The 20,221-nt window shown below is 38.2% G+C and overlaps 1 protein-coding gene across 3 annotated transcripts in view; it reads right to left on the bottom strand.

Annotated features, from left to right (window-relative positions):
- Positions 1-20,221, bottom strand: part of DOCK9 (dedicator of cytokinesis 9) — a 736,189-nt gene that overhangs the window by 226,078 nt on the left and 489,890 nt on the right. For all 3 annotated transcript variants that reach the window (XM_053707819.1, XM_053707821.1, XM_053707820.1), the window contains exons 24-29: positions 16,188-16,303; positions 15,115-15,184; positions 13,612-13,737; positions 13,375-13,446; positions 5,807-5,953; positions 2,832-2,915 (exon numbers count right to left, since the gene is read on the bottom strand). In XM_053707819.1, the coding sequence (XP_053563794.1) occupies positions 2,832-2,915; positions 5,807-5,953; positions 13,375-13,446; positions 13,612-13,737; positions 15,115-15,184; positions 16,188-16,303 (615 nt within the window). The remainder of the gene's footprint in view (positions 1-2,831; positions 2,916-5,806; positions 5,954-13,374; positions 13,447-13,611; positions 13,738-15,114; positions 15,185-16,187; positions 16,304-20,221) is intronic.

Genomic DNA, 20,221 nt, shown 5'->3' with positions numbered 1-20,221 from the left:
CTAGAACAAACGACACCCTCAGGGAACACAAGATACCCCCGTCTGAAGCAATCAGACCTCACAGGGGATGAGAACCGGAGGACGGGTACAGGACTCACTCGTAATTCCCAGCCCAAAGGGAAGAGAACACCCTTAGCCGAAGCTCAACACCCCCCCAGCAAGGTACTAGGCCGCAACAAAGTCACGCAATTTCAATAGAGCCCAAAGGCCCCAAGGGCAACACTAAGGTAAATGAGAACAAGAACAGAGTCACCCAAAAGAGAGTAGAAAGAAAGGCTAGTCTCCATAATCATTTCAGATTAACGTTCCAGAGGACCACACCCAAGGGAGAAGAATGCACACCATCCCGAACCCAGGCAGAAAAACATCCCCTAAGCAAAAAGCTTGGAAAAAGAGACAACACCTCCTATCGCCCTGATATGGAGACGACAAACTCTCAAAGGAAGACAGAGCCTCACGGCCTCCACTTCCTAATTAAGAGGCCAAACCACCAGAAAAAAACAGACGAAGTCCAGAAAGTCTCAACCCAAAGGAAGAGGACCTCTAAAAGGAACAAGTCCTAAAAGGACACTTCCAAAGAGACCATGAAAGGCAAAACCATAAGAACAGCGGTATGAAGGACCTAAATCCTCCAAGCCAACAACCTACGACGGGAAGGAACACTCTAGCTCCCGGAAACGACTGAGCATGTCGCTGCAGATCTCAACGGTGTCCCGGCCCACTACATTGAAAGGCAAATGAGGACTGAACAAATCCCCCATGCCCCTAAGCAACCACGGACCATCAAGTCCTCTCGGGATGTTAGTTGAAGCTTGTAAAATAAAACAAGAAAACAACACAAATGATATTGTGATCACTAGGCGCCCTCGCCGGACCAACCGGACATAAAAAGATGCCACGTGTCTGAACTAAGCCTCAAAAACAGAAGGTTTTGTACCCAGTCAGGACCAGCCTGAAACCAAGGCCCCAGCACTGTCAAGGCCACATAGAGTCTCCCCCGATGATGGAGGGATAAAGCACAGTCAGACAGACATTTGTAAAAAGTGCAACCACAAAATCGCGAGTATCAATTCCAGAGAAGAAAGTTCCCGAAGGAAACATCACACCACAAAATGAGCTTTAGACCAAATAAAAATCATCCTCACCGGATGAAAATAAAAGATAAGGAAACCCGTAGGTTATCGCCCAGGAAGAATAGACAGACCCGCAGGACCAGCCCAACAGGGGTCCGAGACTTCCAAGCTCAGAACTGGAAAAGTATACACAAATAACAAAGACTATAAGAAGATTACTTCATCCCCTTATGTCTATGTATGCAAGCCAGTCAAAGAGTAAGAATGAGAATCCCCAGACCCATTAAGAGTGGGATCCTCCAGCAACGCCAAAAACGTGCCTTAGTACAAACACGAAGGTGCGCCAGTCTATAACGAAAGGCGCAACATACCTCCGCCGGGACAAAAGGAAACACCAGCCCCGAAGGTTGACCCCCTGAGGCCTCAGGGGCAGTCGTTCCCCCGGAAGTCTGAACTGGACCAGGCGATCCCACCCCTGACAAGCCCCGGTTAATGAAACACGGACAATATCGTAAGCACACTCCCGGGAGGTGCAGATGTGCCAGCTCCAAAGATATGGCCATGCGGAACCATGTCATAACCTCCGGTGGGAACAGGTCACACTCCCTAGAAAGGATAAGTAGCGTTTGGTTACCTGCATGCGTAGTAAGAGTTGGTGGTAGGGAACGCATCTCGTGAGAAATTGAATCCCCAAAGGCGGATGGCTCAGTGGGTACCCGATTCCCCGATCCAGAGGAACAGAGCACTCTAAAACGGCATTCGGAACATATCTGATGGGTATGCATCACCCAGGCCAATTAATATTCTTCGCAAGAAGTAGAGTCTGAATCAGAGACATCTGTCTCCAAGAATCCTCCATAACTGGGACACTGCCACCTCCAGAGAACCAGACCCCAGCGGACCAGGATTTCTCTATCGCCAGGCGGTCAGAAAAGCGGAAATGGAAAAGCGCGCCCGACCGAAAAGGCAGAGTCACTAGACATAGGCCATTATGTTCCAAAATAGCCATGAGCCGAAGCAACACTACACAGTAGCAGACAGAATCACAAACATGATTATAAACCCCCTGTTCAATAATCCCCCTCAGGAGATATGAACCCTTGATTCCTAGATACAAAAAGGAGCCTCACTGAGACCCTATGTTAAAGTTATCACCGAAAGGTTGTAGCCCCTCTCGGATAAACAGTTGGAATTACAATACATCCATGATGAATGTAAAATAAAACGATCTTACCGGAATCTACGCCGTGGAACAGGAACATGGCCCTTCAAGTGTGACAGATAGTAGCGTCGCTTCTGCCATGGACTTGAGAAAAAAAAGCAGGCAGTGAAACTCGTCAACGCTGATTGCTTGTGGAGCTGTTAATATGAGTTGGGATGGTTTTGCAGAAAGACTCTCCCTGCATCTCCGGACTCTAACTTTCACCAATGCTTTCACTGAGAGGCTGACAGGACTACTTAAAACTCCAGTCCCATGCCGTAGAGTACTACCCTCCATAAGAGACTATCGAAAAAACTTCTGACACTTCTCTGTCAACCTCCTGGGACGAAAGGCGAAGAATGACTGGGGGATGAGGGAAGTGGGAGGAGTATTTAAGCCTTTGGCTGGGGTGTCTTTGCCCCCTCCTAGTGGCCAGGTTCTGAATTCCCAAAAGTAATGAATGCAGCTGTGGACTCTTTCCATTTATGAAGAAAACATACTTGTATTATCTCTACTGCCCACCACCCAAAAAACAATATTATGACCATTATAGTTACCTTTGGGTCCCCTGGAGTGAAGAAACTCATATAGTTGTTGATTTGCTTAAAGATAAAACCTCTATCCATAAATGTGAAGCACCTCTGCAAAGTAAATAAAACATTAATTAGTGCAACACTTCATTTGAAAATACTACAGGCTAAGCATAATCTTAACATGTAAGGAATGTGGTCTGCCGCATAAAAAAAGAGGAAAAAAATACAACAAAGTACAATATCCGTTCAGAGGTACAAGATGAATATGGAAAAACATGTTTATTATATTCACTTGAGGTCAACAATAAGGCCACAAAATACATATACATACTTACTAAAGGATTTTAAAGACCAAAGACAGTGCTATACAATAAATGCATTAAAATAAAACTATAAACAAGAATACAATTCTAGAAACAAAAATAATTTTATCAATAAAAATCTGAAGGGCACAAAACATTGTGTACTTTACAGCTCCACTCTGTCCATGCAACTCTTACAAGAGTGGTATGATAAAAAATATTTAAATGAAATTGTATGTCTTTGCTACATTCTTTAAGTAGCACCCACAAAGGAAAACTGGACCCTTTATAGGGGCTAAACAAAAAGAAAACAAAATGAGCTAAACCTTTTCAAGCTTCTACCTACCACATTAAAATTAGCTAAAAGCAGTAATAAAAGCTTGTTGAATGCTACATAAAGAGAATGAGTCAATTTTTTTTTTTTTTTTTTTTCCCCTTGGCTGACTGTAGCAGCAGTAACAAATGAAGATCAACTTTGCAGTAGAATAACAAAATGGGCAGAGTAAGAAAAAAAGAAAAACATGCAAAGACTCAGTTTAAGAAGCCACAGAATAACTTTTCTTACAAATCTATCTTACACAGGAAAAGAAAATCAATTTATAGTGCTCAACACTGTGGCAAGAATGATGAACTGCTGCTTTGCACAGGTCCTCAGAAGAGATATCTTCATAAGTTGCTCAAGAAGAGAAAACAGTTTTCAGCCTCAATGGAACTGGTACTAATTACTTGACAAGCTGAAATGGCACAGTAAACATGCCATCTGGAAACTGTTGTCATGGGTGGCATAAAGGGATTTCAATGTCTTTAGACAATCACCAACAGCCACCTCAAAGTGCCTCCATTCTTTCCCCCTATCAATATAGGCGAGCAAACTAGATCCTTGGTGCAAAGATATTTTACATATGCCAGCTTATTTACAAGGGTAACATAAGGGGAAGAAACTTCTTAAGAAGCAAGAATATCAAAACCCACCTTAGGTAAGAGTTTGCCATCTGGCTGGAGAGCTACCATAACTCAGCTGATAAAGAAACCAATGTCATGAAAATCCTTGCTGCCCATCCAATCACATGTTTAAGGTAATAGTGAAAAGACTAACTTCTATATTCAGAATTTGTCTACATACATTTTTACCAGGTTAGGGAAGCAGGAATTTATTTTCCAATATGGCAGAATCACCACAGTCAATGTTTTATCTGGTTTATTTTATCATAGGACCCCAGCAGAACATAGGTTATAGGACTACTTTAAAAAAAATGGTCCAGAAAGGAAACCACCTGGCCTCTCTTCTTTATAATTGCAATACAAAGCCAGTCAGAAGAAAGAATGATCTGTTGAGATTGCAATAAATGATTTTTCCTGAAGGTAGGCTGAATTTTTAAAAGATGGCCAGTCTTTAGAATCAATCTGGTATTCTGCATCAGTAGATTTTAAGAAACTCCCTGATATCTAAGATAATACCCATGGATTGGAAAAAATGCCTTTAAATGCTGTATTCTGTAACTGACCTTGAAAATGTATAAAGGGCCAGATCAAATGCTTTGAGTACCAACAAATACGCTAAAGACAATTTATAAGGGCTAGACCAACTGCCTTGAGCATCAACACATTTCATCTGCTACAAAGGTTTATCCATTAATAAACAGTTGTAAATTAATCCATTCAGTTGAATTTTTCTCCCTCCAGATGTAAAAACATGATCCAGAAGGACAATGCCTGCTATCCACTTTGTAAAATAGGAATACAGGAAAATAATTTCATTCTCTGTGGCCATTTAGAAAGGAACCATTGAATGGTTGCATCCTCCACCTGGCTCATCATACAACTGATAGTTGAGGACAACTCTGCTATGAGTCCCATCCAAATACAAATAGCTTCAGACAACAGCATGCTAATACACAGCTGATAGTCCCAATAATATTTATAAACAAAAGTAGTTCACTAACAAAATTATGTGAAGCTGGAGGACAAGCAGCTTCACAATCAAGCACGTAAGTTACTGATTTTACCACTAGGAGGTGCACAGAGATTTTTCATAATAACGGTATAAAAATGATCTCTCTCTCTCTTAACTGATGCATCTTTCAGACAATGTGAAAGTCAGATTACATTGAGTTTTTATAATGAGAAATCAAATCTTGAAAGATTTTGAAGGGCAAATTGTATTTGTAACCAAAGTGCTAAGACTTTTAACAACAGATGTTTTTCAGTATCTTTATTTATTCAGCCAACATTTTCCCTTCTGGAGTGTCCATTCAACAGTTTAGTTTTAATACAATTTGTATGCATGCATTGCCATGAGACAGCTTATAAGAGAACAGACAGGTGATGAGATATATGAACATTCAAGTACAGTATATTAATGATATAATAAAGGTGAGGATAAAGCATATTATATTAAAAAAACATAGCAATGGGCCATGATCTTAAGCCAGAGGGTGATAGGTTCTGGAGTAATGGCATAGACACTTCTTTACAAAAGGGGTGTTTTTTTAATGGGATAAACTTCCAAAAAAGGAGGTAGAAAATTCAAGAATGCAAGTGATATACATAAACCTATCATGAAACTTTATTAAGCGTCAGACAGAAATATGGGCAGACTTGATACGCCTTCTGGTTCCTATCTGATATCAAAAGCTATGTAATTTGTACATGTGTAGCTAAATATGAAATCCAAGGCAACAAGTTACTATCACATACCTTTATGAAGAAAGCAAGGCTGTGATTGGCATTTCTGGAAGCTTCTGGATTTTCCTTATACTTTTGTGTGATATGTGGCATAATCATATTGACCAACTCTTCCACCGCGTGGTGAAAAGAGGGAGGAAATCTTTGGTTCCGTAACAACTAAAACACAAAGCAAGGAAACAGATTTAAATGTTAAAAAGGGATTATTACATAACAGTCAAGTGTTTCTTGTACGACTGGGATAACCAGCTTAATTATATTATTTTTTTATTCCAAATTTTTTTATATCAAACTAATTATTTTTACATTTGAAGACAGAGGAGTAATATATTACATCTTTAAACATATGAATAACATTAAAATGTTAAAGGGACAGTTTTGCATAACTAACACAGTTATAATATACTTTTAACCTCTGTGATTATCTTGTATCTAAGCCTCTGCAAACTGCCTCTTTTTTCAGTTCTTTTGACAGACTTGCAGTCTAGCCAATCAGTGCCTGCTCCCAGATAACTTCTTGTGAACGAGCACAGTGTTATCTATATTAAATACGTGAACTAACACCCTCTAGTGGTGAAAAACTGTTAAAATGCTATCTGAAAGTGGTGGGCTTCAAGGTCTAAGAAATTAGCATATGAACCTCCTAGGTTAAGCTTTCAACTAAGAATACCAAGAGAACAAAGCAAAATTGGTGATAAAAGTAAATTGGAAAATTGTTTAAAATTACATGCTCTATATGAATCATGAAAGTTTATTTTGGCCTAGACTGTCCCTTTAAGTTATGAAGTGATGATGGCTACCAGCAATATACAAATTCTAATTTGAATTTTGTATGTATCAGAGATTTCCAGACACAGCTTTATCTCTGGTATCTTAAAACATTTTATTTGTCTCCTAATCTTTTTGAATTAAGAGAACGTTTCATAAAATAAAATAGTTGTAAAAAACAATCCGTAAATAACAGGGCAAAATACTCGTTATTTTGAAAGCTTCCGGTATGAATCTTCCTATCCATGGTTTAGAAAGTGTTGTTTGGTCCATATGGAAGAAGACAAGAGAATTGTTGCATCCACGCTGCATATCAGTGGGTGGCATCAAGGTGGCGTGTCCTTACAAGTTTTGACGACCAACTGGCTTCATCAGAGTATATAAAATTTGATTAACTCTTTTTTAAAATCCATTTAATCTTCTATTTAGCAGCAATATATAATCCCAATAAAGCAGGAATATCCTTTTCATTAATTCTAGCTCGTCCTAATGGATTTAATATTTGTGTTATTGAATGTAAATGACTGGTGTATATTTGCCACTTTGACATGCTTAACTATATTTTTTGGCAAAATTTTGCCTTTTTAAAAGACAATCAGATTTAGCATATCTAATTTGTATTAGTGTTTATGATGTATTCTTACTTATAGGATAAATATAATAGTTTTATCTACATTATTTTACCATTTATTAAATAATTTCATGCGCAATAAAAATATTGTGCCCATGTTTGTAAGACCAGTACAATAATAAATATATCACAGGGTTTATTGCTTAGAAGCTGCATGTATTTAAATGGTTATATGTACAATAGTAAATTAATCCATTGTAACACTGCTAGTTCACTATCTGCTATTCTCATACTACTAAAGGAGGTTTTTATGTATTGGATCTTGCATATAACTTATATTACTAAAGAAAGGGTACAAGGTCTATGCCTTTATTTAATCCCCCAGCCCTAAATGGCAGGCTAAGCCTGTATCATCTGTTCCATCTATGATACTTCCAATGAGATGCAGCGTGGATGCAACAATCACCCGGTCTCCTTCCAAACGAACCAAATTAAACTTTCTAAACCAGAGACAGTAAGGTACTATAATCTACCATTAAAGATCTAAGTCCACACAGTAATTATACAGGACAAGAAGATTCATACCGGAAGATTCCTAAATAACGAGTTTATGAATAACCATATCGTATTTCCCTGTTTTGGATAATGGTGATGCACGGTTCATTATTTACTGATTGTTTTTTTATGACTAGGAGAAAAATGAAATGTTACCATACCAGAGATAAAAGCCATACACAACTGTGTCTGTGTCTAGAAATCTCTGATACCGTCAAAATTCAAATTAGCACTCTGTGAACATGTTTCAGCTATAATGCATGCAGTTTATATCAATTTTTGAGTGTGCATTGACAAACCTTCTGTATATGATATTAATTTGTTCTCCAATTATTATTAGCATATTGCTATAAACAATGTTAAACACTGCTGCAAGATAGCTTAAGGTATGTGAATGCTCCGGAGCTCACCTTACTTAGATTACTCTTTAATAAAGGATACCAAGAGAAATAGAAAATAACATTTATTTTGTTAACAGGTCACTATATTTGGAGGGGGAATTAGCCACCAAACAATTTTCATTTGGGGCGTTAGGCTGAAAAAGGTTGGGAACTACTGCTCTAGAGCTTTATCTCAGATTCGGTTTGACACAAATCAAGCAGAAATGCACAATAATGCTGATGGTTTAAAACTGTCTTGCAATGTAGAAATGTTTGTTGTGTCATTATATGAATTTATTATATATTTGCTATACATACATAAGAAAATGTGAAAAAGAAAATAACTCAGTCTCTCATGTGTATTCTAATTATTAAGCACACACAAAAAAAACAATATAGTAGACGTTTGTGAACTCACTGTCATCCAAACTCTTCCCAAAAACAAAATTAAATTCCAAATGTTACAGCAGATGATGGGAGAAAAACATTTATAGAACGGAAATCGGTTGAGAGAGTCGTACTTTGTGGTTACACACCATCTCATTTTCACCTCAAACCCAGAAGCACTGTTTTTAAATATACTTCACCTACAATAACAAAAACCTTTCATTTCAGACACTTCTCTGGTGATATAATACAGCATAAACTGATCATATATAGTCTCTCTCAAAAAGGCATCTGAACTGCAGAAAGCATCTCATTATTTATTATTATTTATATATTCTGTATCACTCTGTACAAAGGTAGGGATATGCAATGACAAAGATTTGTGGTAAAATACAAATACAGACTAAACAAAACTAGTACAGGAGCAAGAGGGCCCTGGAGAGCTTACAGTCTACAGGTTGAGGGTGCGGGGTAGTTTGTCACATGGATTCTAGTTGCAGCAGAGAGTCAAGGCAGTTCAAGATTTTTGTGTTGGATGAAAACCAGAGGAGAGGTGCTACGCCTCTCTGAATAGGTGGGTTTTCAAAAAGCATCTGAAGCTATACAAGGTTTGAAACAGTCTGATGGAGCAGGGAAGAGGGTTCCAGAGTACAGGACTGCACGTGTGAACTCTTGGAAGTGATAGAGGGAAGTAGAAATTATAGGGGTGGAGAGACATAGGTCAGAGGTTGATTGAAGAGGGTGCGTCAGGAAGTATTTGAAGATATAGTTGTAAGTGAGGCAGTTGAGTGCTTTATAGGTTATGTAGACCAGCATCCCTATATTTGTAATTAAAGGGATACTAAACCCAAATTTTTTCTTTCATGATTCAAATAGAGCATGCAATTTTAAGCAACTTTCTAATTTACTCTTATTATCACTTACTGCCTGTGGTGCATTTAGGTTTTTGTGCTGGGTTAGAGAATGCAAAACAAATTATTTGAAAAAGTAGGAATGTAAACTTAGGAGCCGGCCCATTTTTTGTTTAGAACCTGGGTTGTGCTTGCTTATTGGTGGCTAAATGTAGCCACCAATCAGCAGGCACTATCCATGGTTCTGAACCAAAAATGGGCCGGCTCCTAAGCTTAGATTCTTACTTTTTCAAAAAAAGATACCAAAAGTATGAAGAAAAAAATTATAATAGGGGTAAATTTAAAAGTTTCTTCAAATTGAACGCTCTATCTGAATCGTGAAAGGAAAAAATTGGGTTTAATATCCCTTTAAGGTTATGGAACCCCTTTTGTATAAATAAATCCATAATGTTACCAATATTTTACATTGAGTTTAATTCATTAATTGTAATGAAGATTCAAATACCCCTTGCTCCAGCAGCCCATTTCAAAAGTATTTTTCTAGTGAGCTAATTGGCGCTCTAGCTATACAGCACTTACACATTTATTTATATTTTGGTAGCTAGTGCGCAGATTGGAGGACAGTTCAAACCCTTAATTAAAATATATATATATATATATATATATATATACTATTGAAGTGGGTGGCCAGAGCGGTATTCGAATTACAGAGCTACATTAAAAAGTAAGCTAAAGTGTATCTTCATTACAACTGATGAATTAAACTCCATATAAAATATCACTAACATTCAAAGGGTAACATACAAACAACATGCAAAGGGGAAAGTTTACTATCACTTTAAATATATCTCACTAGTGGAAGTCAAGGAGGGGTACCGGGGTGGGGGGGTACCCCCCCCCCCCCCAGACAACCAAGGATTTTTGATTTCTAATACAAAATTAAAGGGAAATAAAACCCAATTATTTTCTTTCGTGATTCAGATAGAACAAACAATTTTAAACAGCTTTCCAATTTAATTCAGTTATGAAATTTTCTTCATTTTTTGTTATCCTTTGTTGAAAATCAGCTCTATATGGCAGCAGTTTTGCAACAGTGTTATACATTAACAAGAGCACTAGATGGCAGCACAATTTGCTCTCATGTAGTGCTTCAGGCATGTGCACGTTACCTACCTCGGCATCTCTTCTACAAAGAACAACACGAAACAAAGCTAATTTCATAATAGAAGTAAATCGGAAACTCTTTAAAATTTGTATTCTCTATCTAAATAATGACATTTTTGGATTTAATGTCCCTTTAATACATTTGTAGATAAACCCTACATAAATGATTGCTGTCCTAGATTAAAATATACCCTGCCGTTTGCCCATTTTAGATTTATCATTTGCAAATGTAGCCCCTAAATGCACTTCCGTATTATGTGCCTGCTCTATAAAACAGTAGCAAATTCAAATATTCCTGGATTTAAGGGACAGTAAAGTCAAAACTAAATTTCATGATTTAGATGCAATTTCTTCTGTTATCAAATGTGCTTTGTTCTTTTGGTATCCTTTATTGAAGAGTAAACCTAGGTAGGCTTTTAAGAGTACGTTTTTGGAACGTGTATAACATTGAGATAAATATTGTTGCAAACACTGCAGCCAGATGGATAATGGCGCACACGCACTCTCCCTAAGTTAACCTAGAATAACTCTGTAACAAAGGACACCAAGAGAACTAAGCAAAATTGATAATAGAAGTAAATAGGAAAGATGTGTAAAATGTCACGCTCTACACAATTTAAAGGGACATGAAACACAAAATTTCTCTTTCATGATTCAGATACAGCATGTAATTTTAAACAACTTTCTAGTACCTCTATTATCACATTTTATTCATTCTCTTGGTATTTTTAGTTGAAAAGCAGGGACGTAAGCTTAAGAGTTGGCCCATTTCTGGAGCACTATATGGCAGCAGTTTTGCAAGAATGTTATGCATTTGCAAGATCACTAGATGGCAGCACTATTTCCTGCCATGTAGTGCTCCAGATGCCGGACAGATAGCTCAGCATGCTAAGGCAATGTGGCTGAGCTCTGGAGCAACCCAAGGGTTGCAGGTTCGATCCCCGGCGAGGTTCACTCAGCCTTTCATCCTTCCGAGGTCGATAAAATGAGCAGCACCATGAGACCCTTACGGGTGATTAGCAGCGCTTTACAAGTACCCCATACATACATACCTAGGTATCTCTTCAACACAGAATATCATGAGAACAAAGCTAATTTGATAATAGAAGTAAATTGTAAATGGCATGCTCTGTCTGAAGCACAAAAGAACACTTTGGGTTTCATGTCCCTTAGTTTCATTTTGAATTTATTGTACCTTTAACTACACAAGGTTTTGGTTATCGCTCCAAACGCCCAGAAGACACATACACAGAAGAATGAACTAATTGGAATTGGAATATGCTGGCATAAAATGTGAAATGATAAAATAAAAGTTCTGAGATTTTCTTTAAAAAAATGCTTTCAAAGTGATGGTAAATCCGAGCATAATTAAAGGGACAGTCAAGTCTAAAAAAAAAACCAGGATTTAAATAGGAAATGTAATTTTAAACAACTTTCCAATTTACTTTTATCACCAATTTTGCTTTGTTCTCTTGGTATTCTTAGTTAAAAGCTGAACCTAGGAGGTTCATATGCTAAATTTCTTAGACCTTAAAGACTGCCTCTAATCTGAATGCATTTTGACCACTAGACCACTATTGAGCTCATGCCCATAAAGTTACCCTGGAGTGAGAACTGATTGGCTAAAATGCAGGTCTGTCAAACTTAAATAAGGGGGCAGTTTGCAGAGGCTTAAATACAGAGGTAAAAAGTGTATTAATATAAGAGTGTTGGTTATGCAAAACTGGGGAATGGGTAATAAAGGGATTATCTTTCTTTTTAAACAACAAAAATTCCGGTGTTGACTGTCCCTTTAATGGCTAATGCCTTAGCATTAGTTCATGTGTTTCATATAGATAACATTAAGCTCATGCACCTGAAGTGACCTAGGAGTGAGCACTGATTAGCTAAAATGCAGATCTGTCAAAAGAACTTAAATAAGGGGGCAGTTTGTAGAGGCTTAGATACCAGGTAATTACAGAGGTAAAACGTGTATTTCTATAACAGTGTTGGCTATGCAAAACTGGGGAATGGGTAATAAAGGGATTATCTATCTTTTTAAACAACAAACAATCTGGTGTTGACTGTCCCTTTAAAAAAAGGGTGCTAAATTTACCCTGACTTGCTAACCTCAGCGCTCTCCTTTAATGAGGTGACTTTTCACCTCTAAACCAATAGCCGTGCGTGTCAGCTGTGCGTGGGAGGCCGGAGCCGCTGGGTGTAGCAAGCTACAGCGGCACAGTCAGGGTGAGTTTAGCACCTTTTTTAATAACTGATGACAAATTCAACTTTATTTTTAGTGATGGTAAATCCTAGCATTTGTTAAAATTTTATTTTATGATTTGGATAGAAAACAGAATTTTAAACAACTTTCCAATTTACTTCTATTATCAAATTTGCTCCATTCTCTTGTTATTCTTTGCTGATAAAAAACAGCATTGCACTACTGGCAACTAGCTAAACACATCTAGTTAGCCAATCACAAGAGACAAATGTGTGCAGGTACCAATCAGCAACTAGCACCCACTAGTGTAGGATACGTGTGTATTCTTTTTTTCAACAAAGGATACCAAAAGAACAAAACACATTTGAAAATAGAAGTGACCTTAAAAGTGTCTCAAAATTACATGATCTATCTGAATCATGCAAGTTTAATTTTTGTGAGGTGCCTGATGTGATTTTTGCCTTGGAACAATGACCTTTATTGAAAAAAGTCATTTCTGAGATAGGGGCGTGGTTTCAAATACATGTAAGCTATTTCATAAGTCTCATTCTTTTACCCAAGTGACAGAAGTTATCTGAATAAAAGTCAGCCATTTCTTTGCTTTCTAAGCTGCCCTACACACAGGTCTACTTGTATTAAGAGCTCAGTACACAGACATGCAATGTAACCTAATGATTACCTAATGTAAAACAACACATTACCTTTACTTTTGAATTTTCAACCAGGTGCTGGGCCATTGACTTTATCAAGATTTCAAAGAAAAACCAGGAATACTGTGAATAAATGAGAAACAATTTGGGTTTAAATGAATTCTACGCTGAAACTGCATTTGCAGTAACCAGATTATATAATAATAATATAAATCGATACACTGGTGTTTATGATGTAACCTGACAGCACTTTACTGCTGTCATTCTATTTACAAGTAACAGTCATACCTTAAGGAGCTTGTTGCAGGTTAGGAAGTCTGCAGAAGGCTTAAGGATGGTTGTCATGGATTTAACCAGCTCTTCGTGGGCAGTCTTGTATTCTGAGGTGACGAATGGCTCAGACTTATAGACATACTAAGATGAAGATGGCAAAAAGAGTTAAGGTCATGTAACTGTGTACATGCTACACTAAAATGTCATCTAAGTTTGTAGGAGATATATAAATCATTTTAGAAAACACTACTTTAAACTAAAGACAAACAAAGATTAAAGCAAAGTCAGGGATGGGCATAAGCATAACATTACTAGAAAGCAATAACATTGGTCCACAAGACCATTTATCAAAAGAGCTAGAATATGTCAAACATGAAATATAAAGATATTCCTATAATATTTTCCTTCTAAGGTGGTGAGAGTCCACAAAATTCCTTACTTGTGGGGGATTCACTTCCTGGCCACCAGGAGGAGGCAAAGAAACCCTACAACAAAGCTTTAAATATCCCTCCCACTTCCCTCTCTCTCCCAATAGTTCTGTGCCGAATCAATAAGGAAGGAGCAGGCAAGCATAGAGGTGTTCCAATTTTGTTTTTTTGAAGAATTACAGGGATGCTAATCCCAGAATTTCCCTCAATGGATAGTTCCTTGAAGAGAGGGTGGGTTTTAGGAGTGTACTGGCTGTGCAAATTACATCTTCTTGTTGGAGTTGTGTCACAAGCCTGCCCACGGGTGTCGCTGGGATAGTTATTTAACCTCCTTCTGTTTTGGCTATGAAGAGTACTCCCTCAAGATATCCTTTACTGTTAGTTACAGCGCAGGATGGGCTAACTACTGTCTCCTAGGACCTCCATAGGGGTAAGAACAGTGAAATAGACTGCAGCTGGGTAAGTACCCAAATATCTCTCTAAGCCCTCATACTGCCATGGCTACACTTTTTGTGTTCATAGCCAGGGTTAACAGTACAGCACCAATAGTTACTCTTGTTGGGTAGTACTGTTACTGTACTAGCTCTTCAGCATACAGCATACCAGCATGTCAAATATGGATAATAGATCATGCTAAAGACAGAGGGATTGTGATTCTCAGTGTATTCTGCAACACATTTACTTTCCCATACTCATGATTCCTGATGTGTCATACTTTTATTGAGCACCTCTTATAACCCCACTCTCTTGCTAACATCAGCGTTGCCGCGCTCGGGCAAATTTTCACATTTGGCATCAGTTCTACTTGCACCTCTTTAGCCTAGTAACTTTCTTACTTTGTCCTCCTTTCCTTGGCTATTTGTACTACTGGGTGAGAGAGGGAAGTGGGGGGGGGGGGGATATTTAAAGCTTTGTTTAGCGTGCCTTTGCCTCTTCTCGTGGCCAGGAAGTGAATCCCCCTCAAATAAGGACTTTTGTGGGCTATCACCACCAAAAAAGAAAGCACCAAAAAAGAAAGGAATTTATCAGGTAAGCATAAATTATGCTTTTTATTGTTTTTACCAATGAAGTACACATAGCATTTCTGTACCTTAACATAAGACCTTAAGTAGCTCTCCAACCCTTCTTCATGGCAGTGAGAAACAACATGGATAATGACCCTAAAGAAATACATAAAACAAATATGTTATTTACCAAACAGCACAATTAATTAATTCCTAACCAGATACCTAGAAAATAACTTTGCTTTTATGTTATACAAACTAATAAGTGCTTAACAGCATCAGACAAGTCTATTAGGTGATCATGACATTTCCTGGTAGGTTTGCACTGTTTGAGACCAGGTTGTATGCCCATTATTATTTATAGCTGCAACCTGCACATTCAGTATGAAGCCATGCAATGTATGCAAATGTGTGCAAGCGCATGCATGGAAGTGTAAATGTATGCAATGGTGTGTAAGTGCATGAATGGGTGTGTAAATGTATGCAAATGTGTGCAAGCGCATGCATGGAAGTGTAAATTTACGCAATGATGTGTAAGCGCATGAATGGGAGTGTAAATGTACGCAATGATGTGTAAGTGGATGAATGGGAGTGTAAATGTATGCAAATGTGTGCAAGCGCATGCATGGAGGTGTAAATGTATGCAATGTGTAACTGCATGAATGGGAGTGTAAATGTATGCAATGGTGTGTAAGTGCATGAATGGGAGTGTAAATGTATGCAAATGTGTGTAAGTGCATGAATGGGAGTGTAAATGTATGCAATGGTGTGTAAGTGCATGAATGGGAGTGTAAATGTATGCAAATGTGTGTAAGTGCATGAATGGGAGTGTAAATGTATGCAATGGTGTGTAAGTGCATGAATGGGAGTGTAAATGTATGCAAATGTGTGTAAGTGCATGAATGGGAGTGTAAATGTATGCAATGATGTGTAAGTGCATGAATGGGAGTGTAAATGTATGCAATGATGTGTAAATATGTGCAAGACAACAGGTGGATGTGTGATTTTTTTGAGAGAGAATGTAAGTATGTATGTATGTATGTATAAAAGTGCATTAATATAAGTGTAAGTGTTTATATTTGTATATTGTGTGTCACTGCAAGGAACAATGCATAAGGTGTGTTATTTTTGTAAGCCATCTAGAAAAACTAGATGTTACCTTGTAACATTGACTGCTATCTCCTCCTGAGTAGCCCTAGTGAGAACTCTGCACATCTGATTCAAAATTGTTGGCAGAAAAGCAATCATCACGTGCCCTTCCATTGCATGCAGACTCTAATAAAATAAATTGTTAAGAAATAGTTTAATTACTTATAGTCAGATGTGTTGCATACCCTATGAATAAATAAATAAAACTACAATCTATTTCATTTAATGTGCTGAGCCTTTTTAATTGTACTTAAATATGCAAAAAACATAATTTATGTAAGAACTTACCTGATAAATTAATTTCTTTCATATTGCCAAGATATACAATCCTACCAGGAGGGGCAAAGTTTCCTAAACCTCAAAATGCCTATAAATACACCCCTCACCACACCCACAATTCAGTTTAACGAATAGCCAATAAGTGGGGTGATAAAGAAAGCAGTAAAAAGCATCAGCAAAGGAATTTGGAAATAATTGTGCTTTATACAAAAAAATCATAACCACCATAAAGAAAGGGCCTCATGGACTCTTGCCAATATGAAAGAAATGAATTTATCAGGTAAGTTCTTACATAAATTATGTTTTCTTTCATGTAATTGGCAAGAGTCCATGAGCTAGTGACGTATGGGATAGCAATACCCAAGATGTGGAACTCCACACAAGAGTTCACTAGAGAGGGAAGGACAAAATAAAAACAGCCATATCACTGAAAAAAAATAATCCACAACCCAAATATAAGTTTATTCTCAAAAAATAAAAATAAACACTTAAATCATAAGCAGAAGAATCAAACTGAAACAGCTGTCTGAAGAACTTTCCTACCAAAAACTGCTTCCGAAGAAGCAAATACATCAAAATGGTAGAATTTAGTAAATGTATGCAAAGAAGACCAAGTTGCTGCTTTGCAAATCTGATCAACTGAAGCTTCATTCTTAAAAGCCCAATAAGTGGAAACTGATCTAGTAGAATGAGCTGTTATTCTCCAAATAAGCTTGAAGAATCAAAAGCTTTAACCACGAAGCCAAAGAAACGGCAGAAGCCTTCTGACCTTTCCTGGAACCAGAAAAGATAACAAATAGACTAGAAGTCTTCCTGAAATCTTTAGTGGCTTCAACATAATATTTCAGAGCTCTCACCACATCCAAAGAATGTAAAGATCTCTCCAAATAATTCTTAGGATTAGGACACAAAGAAGGGACAACAATCTCTCTATTAATGTTGTTAGAATTCACAACCTTAGGTAAGAATTTAAATGAAGTCTGCAAAACTGCCTTATCCTGATGAAAAATCAGAAACTGAGAATCACAAGAAAGAGCAGATAATTCAGAAACTCTTCTAGCAGAAGAGATAGCCAAAAGGAACAACACTTTCCAAGAGAGTAGTTTAATTTCCAAAGAATGCATAGGCTCAAATGGAGGAGCCTGTAAAGCCTTCAAAACCAAATTAAGACCGCAAGGAGAAGAGATTGATTTAATGACAGGTTTGATACGAACCAAAGCCTGTACAAAACAATGAATATCAGGAAGTTTAGCAATTTTCCTGTGGAATAAAACAGAAAGAGCAGAGATTTGTCCTTTCAAGGAACTTGCAGACAAACCTTTATCCAAACCATCCTGAAGAAACTGTAAAATTCTAGGAATTCTAAAAGAAAAAGAGAATTTATGAGAAGAACACCATGAAATGTAAGTCTTCCAAACTCGATAATAAATCTTTCTAGAAACAGATTTATGAGCCTGCAACATAGTATTAATCACTGAGTCAGAGAAACCTCTATGACTAAGCACTAAGCGTTCAATTTCCATACCTTCAAATTTAATGATTTGAGATCCTGATGGAAAAACGGACCTTGAGATAGAAGGTCTGGCCTTAATGGAAGTGGCCAAGGTTGGTAACTGGACATCCAAACAAGATCCGCATACCAAAACCTGTGAGACCATGCTGGAGCCACCAGTAGCACAAACGATTGCTCCATGATGATCTTGGAGATCACTCTTGGAAGAAGAACTAGAGGTGGGAAAATATAAGCAGGTTGATAACACCACGGAAGTGTCAACGCATCCACTGCTTCCGCCTGAGGATCCCTGGACCTGGACAGGTACCTGGGAAGATTTTGTTTAGATGAGATGCCCTCAGATCTATTTCTGGAAGCCCCCATATCTGAACAATTTGAGAAAACACATCTGGGTGGAGAGACCATTCTCCCGGATGTAAAGTCTGACGACTGAGATAATCCACTTCCCAATTGTCTATACCTGGGATATGAACCGCAGAAATTAGACAGGAGCTGGATTCCGCCCAAACAAGTATCCGAGATACTTCTTTCATAGCTTGAGGACTGTGAGTCCCACCCTGATGATTGACTTATGCCACAGTTGAGATATTGTCTGTCTGAAAACAAATTAACGGTTCTCTCTTCAACAGAGGTCAAAACTGAAGAGCCCTGAGAATTGCACGGAGTTCCAAAATATTGATTGGTAATCTTGCCTCTTGAGATTTCCAAACCCCTTGTGCTGTCAGAGATCCCCAAACAGCTTCCCAACCTGAAAGACTCGCATCTGTTGTGATCACAGTTCAGGTTGGACAAACGAAAGAGGCCCCTGGAATTATACAATGGTGATCTAACCACTAAGTCAGAGAAAGTCGAACATTGGGATTTAAGGATATTAATTGTGATATGCTTGTATAATCCCTGCACCATTGGTTCAGCATACAAAGCTGGAGAGGTCTCATATGAAAACGAGCAAAGGGGATCACGTCCGATGCTGCAGTCATGAGACCTAAAACTTCCTTGCACATGGCTGCAACCAATTTCAAACGTCTCTGGTCTGTCATGGACACTGAATCTATCTGGAAACCTAAAAAGGTTACCTTTGTCTGAGGAATCAAATAACTTTTTTGGTAAATTGATCCTCCAACCATGTCTTTGAAGAAACAACACTAGTTGATTTGTGTGAGATTCTGCAGAATGTAAAGACTGAGCGAGTACCAAGATATCATCCAAATAAGGAAACACCGCAATACCCCGCTCTCTGATTACAGAGAGTAGGGCACCGAGAAACTTTGAAAAGATTCTTGGAGCTGTTGCTAGGCCAAAAGGAAGAGGAACACATTGGTAATGCTTGTCTAGAAAAGAGAATCTCAGGAACTGATAGTGGTCCGGATGAATCGGAATATGAAGATATGCATCCTGTAAGTCTATTGTGGACATATAATGTCCTTGCTGAAAAAAAGGCAGAATAGTCCTTATAGTCCCCATCTTGAAAGTTGGTACTCTTACATATCGATTAAAAATCTTTAGATCCAAAACTGGTCTGAATGAATTTTCTTTCTTTGGGACAATGAATAGATTTGAATAAAACCTCAGACCCTGTTCCTGAAACAGAACTGGCATAATTACCCCTGATAACTCCAGGTCTGAAACACACTTCAGGAAAGCCTGAGCCTTTACTGGGTTCACTGGAATGCGCGAGAGAAAAAATTCTTCTCACAGGTGGTCTTACTCTAAATCCTATTCTGTACCCCTGAGAGACAATACTCTGAATCCAATGAACAGAGCAACATCAAGCCTCCACATCACCTCAGATTCGAAATCAGAGGACAGTAAAACATTGGGCTTAGATGCCAGCTAGATGGCAATACCCGAACCCTATGAGTGGAAAACCACTAGGACCTCTTCTTTCAAGAAGGAGATGCAGAGCATTCCTAACCCCCGGGGAAGGACCCCTAAACAGAGCCCAAAAATACCTCACTGTCTAATGTCCTGAAAAAGGAACAACTAACTCCTAAAGGGAATCCAAGTCCCCTGAAGTTGACCCATCCACAAGGAGAAACGGACTAAGTCCAAGAAGGTCTCAATGAAGAAGAGAACCACTAAAGGAACAAGACCAAAAAGGACAATTTCCTAAAGCCACACTGCCCCGACCGGCGGAAAAGAACTCTCAAATATTCCCACCACATGGGAAGGAATACTCTAGGTTCCGAGGGTATCGAAAGCAACAGAGAGTGTCACAGCAAAATTCACTGACCCAGTCACCAGAGAGACGG

This window comes from Bombina bombina, chromosome 3, assembly GCF_027579735.1.
Source record: "Bombina bombina isolate aBomBom1 chromosome 3, aBomBom1.pri, whole genome shotgun sequence".
NCBI lineage: Eukaryota > Metazoa > Chordata > Amphibia > Anura > Bombinatoridae > Bombina > Bombina bombina.
Note: the sequence above shows the minus strand (reverse complement) of the source record. Positions and strands in the feature narration are given on the sequence as shown.